General features: G+C 37.2%; 1 protein-coding gene across 1 annotated transcript in view; it reads right to left on the minus strand.

Moving 5' to 3' along the window:
* Nucleotides 1-215: 215 nt before the first annotated feature.
* Map3k1 (mitogen-activated protein kinase kinase kinase 1, E3 ubiquitin protein ligase) overlaps nucleotides 216-12,364 on the minus strand; it is a 67,667-nt gene continuing 55,518 nt past the window's right edge. The window contains exons 14-22 of the mRNA XM_013018502.1: nucleotides 11,222-11,313; nucleotides 10,756-10,945; nucleotides 9,212-10,484; nucleotides 8,725-8,877; nucleotides 7,357-7,519; nucleotides 5,166-5,297; nucleotides 4,200-4,342; nucleotides 2,876-3,007; nucleotides 216-935 (exon numbers count right to left, since the gene is read on the minus strand). Coding sequence (XP_012873956.1) covers nucleotides 786-935; nucleotides 2,876-3,007; nucleotides 4,200-4,342; nucleotides 5,166-5,297; nucleotides 7,357-7,519; nucleotides 8,725-8,877; nucleotides 9,212-10,484; nucleotides 10,756-10,945; nucleotides 11,222-11,313 — 2,428 coding nt within the window. The 3' untranslated portion in view covers nucleotides 216-785. The remainder of the gene's footprint in view (nucleotides 936-2,875; nucleotides 3,008-4,199; nucleotides 4,343-5,165; nucleotides 5,298-7,356; nucleotides 7,520-8,724; nucleotides 8,878-9,211; nucleotides 10,485-10,755; nucleotides 10,946-11,221; nucleotides 11,314-12,364) is intronic.

Below are 12,364 nucleotides of genomic sequence, written 5' to 3' on the forward strand. Positions count from 1 at the left end.
GAATGGGCCAACAGTAAAATGCACAATGATCCACAACTGTCTCGTATTTGAAAACAATAAAAAAAAGGTCAATTGTGGGTCATAAAGACATTATCAACTTTTAAATATATATACACATACACATATGCATGTATGTACGTGCACACATAACACGCACACATGAATACATATATACATGTGTATGCACCATGCACATGTATACATATATGTATGCATATATACATATGCACACATGTATATATGTAGATGTGTGTATATATATTTATATTTACTGCTACTCATAGTCTGACTTAAAAGAGGCAGATACCGATTTTTACAGCCAGTGACAAAAACAAACAAAACAAAAACACCCCACAATGGACAACACCAGTATCAAAAACGGAATTGCCGAACCCCGTTTGTGATCATTATATGAAATGAAGAATAACTGATACATTAAAATAGATCCTGAGCCCCTCAGCTGCTAATATTGCTGAAAAAGTGCTCCAAAAACACAATGCTTCTGTTACTTAGCCATGCAAACTTCATTGCTTTCCTGTTTACCTAGGGCCAGTTCTTTGAAAGGCACTGTTTACAGTTTCTGCACAAGTTGTGGACTTTTGCATACTGAGCTTAGGTACAGATCATGATTTGTCAATCACATACTTAGGTAAGGGTTTTCTACTGGCCTTCTTCATAGCTGCTCAGTGGCATGAAGGCCAGCAGATTAGCAATGTGGTTTCCCACAAGTTTTTTCTTTCTTGTTAAGCATTCTGTCTCTATTAAGAGTTTATTCATATAATTGGCTACCATGTAGTACGGAAGACTGGATGCTTTAGTAGCTCTCTTGATGGAGGTCTGTCCTGAGGTTGAAGTTCTAAACAACGCAGTGCTACATCACGTAAACCAGGAGACAGATGTGAAGGAATCGATGGAGCAGTGGTTGCACTAGCAATCTGCAAGAGAAAAAGCCAGAGTATTGATGCTTTCCACAGACTTTAGATGTGAAAGTCCAGAAGACTATCATATGACCCATTAGTATGTTCCTGCGTACAGTATTAATTATATTCTTCCATATTGTATAAATCTTAATTTAAACACTATGTATCAAACACTATGAAGAAGTAACTTTTTTGATAACGGAATGTAAATTTTAATTCACTTGCCTACTTCTCATCATATGACCTTCCCTTAGTAATTTCATGAATGCTTTGGGTTAAAAATGCAACATGATATAAAGATAAATTCTAAAAGTTCTATAATCCTATACTAAGATTCAATTGATACATCTTATATATCACAAGAGGAAAAATGAAAAAATGACATTCTTTTTACTGTTCCCAAATGTTATCAATGCAAACAAATTCTTATATTTCCTTCACAGGAAAAAAAAGGCCCATATGTACACTAAAATCTAATGCACACCTTAGATTATTTTTACGTCTATTAGAATCACTTTATAAACATTGCCCTTTTCACCTATTAATATAGCTGGTCATACTTTCTAAATTAACACCAATACCTTTACATTCCTCTTACCAATTTACACATAGTTTTAATAATGTGAACAACTTAATTACTGCTCATTGCTGGGTAGTCAGGTTTAGTTCAGTTTTTGGATACCATAGTCAACAGTAATGAAGGTATATTTATACTTTTGGCACACAGTACCTGGTCATTCGGTGGTATAGTATGTTAAACTACCAGAAATGGGGTATTTAAGTGTTGGAAAAGCTATGTCCTATCATTTTGGTGTCTCCAAAGACCTCAAACTATTTACTAGAAGCTAAGGAAACAGAGAAGACTACAGTGTAATGTTTTTGACCTCTACTTATGAATTAGAATGCAATGATAATCTGTTAAAAGTGGACAGTGCCAATTTGAAACTCATTTCTATTTATTTCCAGGATTTCACCAAACTTTGAAAGAGTAAACTTTCAAACTGATCCTAGTCATGAGTATTTATCAAACAACTTCTGTACAGACTTTGAAAGGAACAAAACTGAGCCAGACATGAATGGATCTCAGAGGTAAGACAGGAACCCAACTAGGAGACTTCATAAGAGGAAGTATCAGATGCAGGCATGCATTCACAGTAATAGGGAAATAGTAGCTGTGGGTAAGGCAACACCCAGGTAGAGTACAGCACTGGCCTGTGAGCCTTCATGGAAGTCAGAATCTGAACCATGGGAAATATGGAAACACGGAGCAAGAGAGCATTAATGCAAATGAATGACTGTTAAGAGAAGTGACTGAGCAAGTTATGTGTGGAGAGAAATGAAGGAGGACCTGGCAGGGGAGGGGCCCACAGATAATCCTGTTGAAACCATATCCAGGAAGTAGGGGCTACTATTACACTCTTCTTACAAGTGAGAAAATGTGAGATTTCTGTATGAGTCCAAGCCCATGCTTATAACCATCATCACATGTACATTCAAAAGCTAAACATCTCCAATTACACTTTCCTATAATGGAACTGCAGATAGTGGATTTGGGGGCTGTCACAAAGTACAAGATTTAGTATATAGTGTGAACCAAATACAGAAAATAGTAAAACTACTTTAAAGGAATATCTGAATTGTGTAAAATATACAAAGCATGTACATATATGTATGTTTATAGAAAGATAGATAGATACATACATACAACCCATAAGCAATGATTCAGTATTTGCTAATTTAGTGGTTTTAAAGGGTTTATAGACTGTAAACTACTTGGAATGGTGAGAACTGTCTGCAAATGCCACAAGCAGTAACAATGCTGTATAAATTTCTGGAGATTACACATTTATTTATTTCAAGATAGACAGTTTATGCTAAGTTGATAAGAAGAACACATGAAAATTTGACTCCTGCCAAATTTCAGCACAGAGAAGTAAATTTTATTTCACAATTACCTTAAATATCAAAGCAAGATGATTGGAATGTTTTTCTGCATTCCAAGGCGGTTTTGCACAAGCCATTTCTATAATAGCACAGCCAACACTCCACACATCACAGCTCCTGCCATATTGCTGACCTCTTAGTACCTAAATAAAGCAAAGTTAATTTAAAAAGGAGAAAGCCATCTTATAATTATAGATTCTATTTTTTTTTTTACTTCAGAGCAAAACAAAAAGCAATGGCATCAACAGCAATTATTTGGAAGGCCCTATATCTCTTTAAGAATCTTAATTACCCATGTGACATAAAAATAAACATCACAGAATTTGAAAGCATTCCCTTTGACAAGAGGGCAGCGTTCATAGGAGCAAGGTTTTGTTAAACTTCCAGTGCTGACAAAGCCTCCCTTTAGGGGCTCACCTCCTTTAGAAAAACAAGCAAATTGTGTGTGCACGTGCGTGTGCGTGTATGCGTGCACCTGTGTGCCAGTAGGTGGGCTTGGACAAAAGGGCTGGGGTGCTGTCCCTGAGCTTTTTTGCTCAAAGCTAGTACTCTACTACTTGAGCCACAGCTCCACTTCCAGTTGTTTTTGTTTTTTTTTTGGAAGTTTATTGGAGATAAGAGTGTCACAGACTTTCCTGTCTGGGCTGTGATCCTCAGATCTCAGCCTACTGAGTATCTAGGATTTATAGGTGTGAGTCACCAGTGCCCATCCTACAAGGTACATTTTAAATATTTCTATTATGTGTCCTTTGGGTTTACTATAAAACTACTGTAAACTACTCCACAGTTCTTTGCTAGAAGTAGCCTTTCGGCAAATCTTTTTTTTTTGGGGGGGGAGGGGGGTCCAGTCGTGGGGCTTGAACCCTGTCCCTTAGCTCTTCAGCTCAAGGCTAGCGCTGTACCACTTGAGCCACAGCGCCACTTCCGGCTTTTTTCTTTTTTCTTATGTGATGCTGAGGAATCAAACCCAGGGCCTCATGCATGCAAGGCAAGCACTCTACCACTGAGCCACCTTCCCAGTCCCTCAGCAAATCTTTTAAAACTATCTTTTAAAGGGAGGCATAGATCGGTGGAAGAGCACCTGCTCAGCAAGTGAGAAGCACTGAGTTGGAATCCTAGTACTAACAAAACAAAACACAACTTTTAGAATTTTATCAAGATGAGGATGGGAAAGCTAGGAATAAGGGTTTGAAATGTAGGATACTATGAAAGCTAATTTTATAGCCACAGACAATTTGTAATCACATACTTGATACCACTGTGATATAATTACGTACAATGATGTCACAGGGAACTCAAGATATTTTCTTTTTCCTATTCAAAGCTACTTCTCACCTCAGGTGCCATAAATGCAATTGTCCCAAGTAACTGTCCCTGAAACTCTCCTGCACCAGTTCCTTTTGATGCCAACCTGGCTGCCGCTCCAAAGTCTGCAATTCTCAGCCTCTGACCTGTGCTGTCAATTAGCAAATTGGCACCTGTCAACAGAAATAGCAAATAATCTTGTATGTTAAAAAAAAATAAGGAAGACTAAAACCTAGTAACGTTCCACTTATGAGACCGGGCAATGATGAAGGAAGAAGTGGGCCACATATTAAAAGTTCAGAGAAAGCTACTATCTTCTCAGTCCTCTTTATCACTGCTAATGATGGGCAGGTCTCTAGTGCAGGTAATACCTATACTTCAGGCAAGGTCTGAAAAGCAAAGTCATAAGGCATATAGAGAGTAACTACTGAAACCGTCAATATAATGATTTTCAACAAAATCTTCAAAATTCCAATTTTACACATTAAGACAAAATTTTGTTGAAGCTCCTTAATCTAGACCAGCTCAAACATTCATTTCATAATTAAAAGCTTAAAAAACCCTAATCCTTTAACACTGTTTGCTTCAATATTTCTATGTCAAGTACTAGCTAAAGAAAATGATGACAGAAAACCAAAGTTTATCCCTAATAAAAATAAACTGAACTGCAAAAGATTTGACAAGACTTTTTCTTAACAAAAGTTTATGGTAGCTCAATTACTCCAATAAAATCAGGAATAGGGAGTCAGTAACTTCATGAAGGCAAGTTATGGAATTAGTGGAGACCTGGCCTAACACTTTTTGCTATCAAATAGTGGTAAAACTGCTCTATAAAGTAAGAAAGGCAGATTAATATGCTTAAGGGTCCTGTTAGTTCTAGTGGCTTGAACTTTTCAAGGAAATAATTCTGTAGTTTAAAATTAGGAGCTCTCAACCAAATTTAAGTTTTTGAAATTACATTTTTTGTCACTAGAAAATAATTAAAAGAATTCTTACCTTTGACATCTCTGTGAATGATCTGATTTTCATGCAGATATGAAAGACCACGAAGTAACTGTTCAGTATAGTTAATAACCACAGATTCCTTGAAAGCTCCATATTTACTCAGGAGATGAGCTACAGATCCTCCTGAAAGATCAAATACAAACAGTATTAGTTATCCTCAGCTTGGGTCAAAATTGAGATAGCTTGTATCTTAAATTGTATTACCTGTGCTTGAATTTGTATTTGAAATGCTGAATTCTACTTTAGAAGTAAAAATGATTTCCTGTATCATGGAAAAATTTATCAATCAGAAGATGAGCATGGTGCACACCTATAGATACCTACAAAGCTCAAGGCAAGCGCTCTACCGCTTGAGCCAAAGCTCCACTTCTGGTTTTCTAGTGGTTTATTGGAGATACCAGACTCACGGACTTTCCTGCCTGGGCAGGCTTTGAACTGTGATCCTCAGATCTCAGCCTCCTGAGTAGCTAGGATTACAGGCATGAGCCACTGGTGCATGGCTAGGAGACATTTTTACAGAGCATTCATGAAATTAATTCACCAGAGTCTTGACTTTCAAAAGCTTTAAAAGTTAACAATTCTTTATTTTTGTTTGTTTTTGGGGGTCCGGTCGTGGGGCTTGAACTATGGGCCTGGGCGCTGTCCCTCAGCTCTTCAGCTCAAGGCTAGCGCTCTACCACTTGAGCCACAGCACCACTTCCGGCTTTTTTCTTTTTGCTTATGTGGTGCTGAGGAATCGAACCCAGGGCCTCAGGCATGCAAGGCAAGCACTCTACCACTGAGCTACCTTCCCAGCCCTAAAAGTTAACAATTCTTATTGGAATATTTCACTCCTTTGTCTTCTCAATTAAAACAAACAAAATACTTTTATTATTGACATAAGTAACCAATGCCAACAGGTAATTTAGCAAAAGGTAAAGAATACGGGGAGGATCTAGAAGGCCTAGAATTAGGTTTTATATCCTACATGTACTAGCTCTGACTGGGATAAGTCAAATTCAACAAACTCTATTTAAAAGGGTTTGTAATAGTCAATCTATAAAGATCTTCAACAGGTACATGGACTTAACAACTAAGGGTAAACAGAAATTTACTCTTAAATAACATGAATCTAAAAAACTCACTAAAACTTTAGCCATCATATACTGAATCATTTATTTTATTGCATATACTGCATACAAAAAAAAATAAAATCAAACTTAGTCCTTGTTCAAGTCCTTGGGGAAGTGCTAGTTTATCTTAGTAAGGTTTTTGCATTGTACCTTAATTTAATTTTTATTTTTTTGAGACGGTGTCCCTATGTACCCAAGATGGACAAACTCTTGATCCTCAAGCCTCAGCCTTCTGAGTGCTGGGATTACAACTATGCCCCATTATGCTTACTTTGTTAAGATAATTAATTAGTTTATTTTTTTTTGCCAGTCCTGGGGTTTGAACTCTGGGCCTGGGCTCTACCCCTGAGCTTCTTTGCTGAAGGCTAGTGTTCTACCATTTGAACCACAACACCACTTATAGCTCTTTCTGAACAGTTTACTGAAGGTAAGAGTCTCATGGGCTTTCCTGCCCAGGCTGCCTTGATCATGGTTATCTTGGATTATAGGCATGAGCCATGGCTGCTGGCAATTTTTATTATTATATCATGTGAAAATGCTTCTTAAATCGATCTACATAGTGAGAGCCATTTGGGAAAATATGGGATCTTGTACATGACCAAAAAAAAATTCTTTTTTTTTTTGTCAGTCATGGGGCCTGAACTTCGGGCCTGGGCACTGCCCTCAGCTCTTCAGCTCAAGGCTAGCGCTCTACCACTCGAGCCAGAGTGACACTTCCGGCTTCTTCTGCTTATGTGGTGCTGAGGAATCGAACCCAGGGCCTCATGCATACAAGCCAAGCACTTTACCACTGAGCCACCTTCCCAGCCCTCTAAAAAATTCTTATAAACTATTTAAAATGCAGTCTCCAGTATTACAATTCCCCCCCCCCCAATAAAAAGAAATGGGAAAGATTTAACAGGTAGAGGAAGTATTTTACTATATTTAAAGACAATTTTTAGTTTATACTAGTATGCTAGAGGAACAATTTGCTTTTAGAAACCCAAATATTTTTTTAAATTGTTTTTCTAATTGGGTAGCAGAAAGCCAAATCCACATACTACTATTGACAATTTCAAACACCAGCATACCTGCCATCCATTCAATGAAGAGATTGTAATTGCTCTTTTCACATGTGGCTCCCAACATCCTAATGATGTTTGGATGATTCAGATGGCTCATCATTCTTATCTCCTCTCTCAGTGCTTCTACTACTTCTTCCTGCTCAGAAGATGTGTTTCTCACATATGTTACCTGTTTCAATAAAGTCACAAAACTGAATTCTGAGGTTTCTCTTTGCGTTTTGTGAACAACCTCATCTAAAATGAACTCATACATTAGTTTCTATGTTAACAGCATGTTAACATGTTATGCTCATGGATGCAGTGTGCTTCAATTTAAGAAACAAAACACCAAGAATACAGTAAAAATGCAAGTTAAATTAACAGTGAAATGTTAGGAAAATGATATACATACAAAAAGATATATAAAAAAATACATGCATTTTTTCATGCTCAGTTAGAGAAAGTTCAGTATGATTTTTAAAAATTTTATTTTATTGTAAAGCTGTTGTATGTGGGGGTTACAGTTACATGAGTAAGGCAATGAGCACATTACTTGTAGATCATTGTTACCCCTTCCTTTCCTTCTTGTTGTCCCAATATCCCCTCTCTCCCCCAGCTCCCACACTCCTATCCGCCCCCCTCTCCCTGCCCGAAGTTGTAAAGTTTGTTTCCAATATACTGTCCTGTGGATATTAAAAATAAAATCTTTTGCCAGGCACTGGTGGCTCATGCCTGTAATCCTAGCTACTTAGGAGGCTGAGATCTGAAGATCGTGGTTCAAAGCCAGCCCAGGCAGAAAAATCCGTGAAACTCTTATCTCTAATAAACCAACTGAAAACTGGAAGTGGCACTGTGGCTCAAGTGGTAGAGTGTTATCTTTGAGCTGAAGAGCTCAGGGACAGCGCCCAGGCCCAGAGTTCAAGCCCCACAACCTACCTAAATAAATAAATAAAACCTTAATTTTTTTTCACATTTTAATAAGCATGGTCATTATAGATAGTAAACCACAGAAGGAAGATGGCATTGTACCAGCATATTGCTGAAAGGAGAATGAAATGCTATTTCGACTAACTATAAAAATCAAAAATAAAAAAACCAAATGGCTATGTGGTATTCCTTGATATTGAAGCTCACAATAATTATGCCTCAACTTTTTTTTAATGTCAGACAAGTAATGTGTCAACATTGTAACAACGTTTAGAGGGAGGCACATGCCACACAAGCATGTGAAAACCCAATCATCCCGCTTATGAACCGAAAACTCAACTCTTAGGCAATGTCTACCTAAACTTAGTTTTCTCACACAAGCATAGGCATCTCCATTATCCTTTTAATTATATTTTTCATTTTATATTTGAATAATTATTTTCACTTATGCAGTCACTAGATAGTTACCTGTTTAACAGCCATTAAAGTTCCAGTTCCCACATCTTGTGCCTGATAACAAGAAGAAAATGCTCCAAGGCCTATCTGCTGACCTTTCAGCCATTCAGTATCTTCTCTATAAGGTTGTTTTGCTTTGGTATGTCCTGGAAGAGTCTCTGGTGTCTACATATGAAATAATAGCAATTTTCACTGTTAAAGATTTTGTGAAAGTCTGGCAAAATACTACTCTTCGTGTATTTTCCTAAATCACTTACAAACTTGACTTCTGAATGAATGGTGTTGGCAATTGATGTATAATGTAGAAGTAACAAACTTGGGAATCAACCAGAACTGTCTGTGAAATAGGTCAGTTGTACTGTTACTTAAATGATACAAAATTATTGTAAAACCTGCCTGCACTGATTAATTCATTTCATCTTAAAAGCAACACTTATCAATTAGCTTTATGATAACATAGTCCAAAGAAATTCCTTAATCTGTTAATGACTATACTTACGTCCTGTTGAATAATGATGATGTCTTCTCCATTTTCAACCTGTAGCTGAGGAACTATGGGGAGGGCATCCTGAGACGCTGACATTGCCATGGCAATTGCTAAAGCTTCTTCTTCTTCAGCTTCCATTTTTTCTTTGCACTTTTGATTATGATTCACATCATCTTTGTAGGTATCATCATTTTCTGCCTTCTCAGGAGACAGTACAGCAACTTCTGACTTAAAAGTAACAGTTGTGTCACTTGAAGGCATAGATGCTTCAAGAAGGTCCTCGATACTGGAGTTGAGCTCTGTATTGACATCTAATCTGCATTTCTCCTCTACTGGGGTGAACACTGTCTCTTCACTTGGTATAACAGCACTACTGCTATTGTTGCTACTGCCAAAGCTGTCATCACATTTGGAAGTACTATTCAGATCAAGTGTCATACTACTTTTGGAGGCATCTCCCTGTTTATTTGTGTTACCTGGCGTAGGTCGAGATGGCTTTGGCCTGTGTATGTTACTGGAGGGTAAAGGTCTTGATTGAGTGAAGATTGGGGAGAGTTTCTCTAGGTCTTTGCTTTCGGAATAGTTCCTCTGGAATTGTAGAGAAAATTTGCGCTGTGTTTGAGGAGATGCAGAAGATATTTTGCAGGGAACAAATCCCTGAGGTCTATGTTTAGAGACATCTGTTACAGAGCCAGCTGGTACTGATGGGGCAGATGAAGATGGGGTTGATGCAGTTGGGAACATTAAATGAGAATGAGAAGATAAAGGAGGGGAGTTCAAACACTGACTGTGGGGTCTGCCTTTTGTTTGAACCATAGGCTTTGGTTGTTCTGTTGTGGCTGAACTAGGAAGTCCTACTGAAATGCTTGTCAGTCTGTCAGAAATGTCCTCTGAACTGGCACTTAAACTTGTAGCATGTAATCCTTTTCCAGTTTTCTCTAAATGGACTGTGTGCTCAAGGGAACTGTCCTCTGGATAGCTGTTAGGGGCAGATGCCTGCAAATAGCTGTCCTGTTGACCATCCAAAGTGTCTTCTAGTCCCAACTGGATGGCCTCAGCAATTTCCACCTCATCAGCAATAGCCATCAAACGACGACGCATCCTGGTGAAGTGAGTGGAACTGGAGACACTAAGCATTTCTAACAGTTTTGAAAACACATTGGGTACTGCAGTAACCATTCTTGCAGAACTCAAATATATCCTTCGAGATAGCTTTCCCACCATGGAGTGGGAATTATCAATAGACTGCAAAGCAAAGGTTAAAAGGGACAGCAGCTTCTTATACCTGAAAAAAAAAATCACGTTCAATTACAAGTTGTATTACTGAAAAACATATGCCATTTTAAAACAATTTATAGTATATACACTTCAAAATATATTGTACAATAAAGCATCCATAAATTTTAAATTAAATAGCCTAGACTTCAGGTTCTATGTTAATCAAATACTAATTATTAGTAACTTATCTATGATCTCTGACTTTCATAAACCCAAAATATGTCATTCTCAGGTTGTGTAGCAAGAGGAAAGTTAGATATTTACAGAAGATAAATCACCTGATTTCAACAGGCTCAGCTTGTGATACATCAGTACTGACAATATGAGGATAAAATTCAGCAGGAAATTCCAACAATAGTCTATCTATAAGACAAAGACGGCCCAGGAGTTCTTGCCAGTTGTTTGATTCAGTTTGGTTTCCAAGAATACAACTTAAGACATAATCAACACCACCAATACCAATGGATCCTACAAAAGTAAAAATAAAGGATGGAAAAATAGTGACATGAACATATAAAACAAAATATGATTCAATGATAAGGTCAACAAAAATAATCTGGATTACAGAATTTGCTAGAACAATTCATACTTCTAATGAGTGAATCAATTCACTCAATCTAATTGAGTGAATCAATTTATAAAATTATTTCAAAATACTGTAATAGTCCCATGAGAAGATTATAAGATTAGAAAGGCTAAGAAAATCTTAACATGCTACATTAATTTTAAGTAAAAAATTATTACCAGCTTTAAGTATCTCTCTACCAACTGCCAATTCTCCTGCTTGCCCTTTGCACAACTCCAAAAGTGTTGATATGGACAGTTGACTTGTGCGGCTAAAAATGAAAATAAAGCAACATCAATTCTCGCACTAGGATAAAGTATCACTGATGTTAGAATAGGAATATAAAACCTGGTGAGAAAGTGGAAAGTAACATTTTAAAATTTCTTTTTAAAATTACTGTTAATATTTATTATTAGGTCTAAGTTAGTAAGAAGTTGAACCTATCATCTATGTTAAGCACAGTATCTTTAGTACTACCTTGTAGGCAACAAGAAGTGATTTAAATATTGAACCATGGCAAAAGACTTATTTTCATTACTGTGTCTTGTTAAAACAAAAAGAATGTACCTGGGCATCACAACACATGTCTCTAATCCTAGCTACTTAGAATGTGGAGTCTAAAAGATCACAAGTTTAAGGCCAGCCCAAGTAAAGTTAAAGAGTTTTTGAGGCTTGGGGGTGTGGCCCAAATGGTAGAGTACTTGCTTATTAGCATGCCTAAGGCCCTGGGTTCAATCCCCAGTACTGAAAAAAAGCAAGCTGATTCTGACATTTTTATTTTTGAACTGAGGAATCTCTTCAAGTCTGGCTGTGTTGGGTAGTACATGCATATAATACAAGCTACTCTTGGGTTGTAGGCAAGAGGACAGTGGTTCCAGGCCCACCTGGATAAAACAAAATGAGGGCCTGAGTTTATAAACAAACTTTGGAGCTAGGTTGTAGTTCAATAGTAAATGCTTGTTAAGTAAAAGGCTCTGGGTTTGATGCCAAGCACCACAAAAGCAAAACAAACCACCCGTGCCACCCAAGCCTTTATATTCTCCAAGTATCTTTACGATACTTCTTATGGTTTCAATCATCCAAACAATTACCTAGGTACTCAACTTAATTTTAGAGTTTTGTAAGGTGAGAAATACAACTGTATCCACAGTGAAATTCTCAGGAAATTACCTACCCTGACATTGAAAAATGTCATTTATCAAGTTTGTTAATTTTCCAGCTATACTATTTGGTTTAAGCAACATGAAAAATCTCCAGTACTTTAAATTTGTAGCCTTATGTAGGAAAAAAAGTATGTAAACAAAACAAAGACTCTATGATAA

The sequence above is a fragment of the Dipodomys ordii genome, unplaced genomic scaffold (genome assembly GCF_000151885.1).
Source record: "Dipodomys ordii isolate 6190 unplaced genomic scaffold, Dord_2.0 Scaffold41, whole genome shotgun sequence".
NCBI classification, from domain to species: Eukaryota; Metazoa; Chordata; class Mammalia; order Rodentia; family Heteromyidae; genus Dipodomys; species Dipodomys ordii.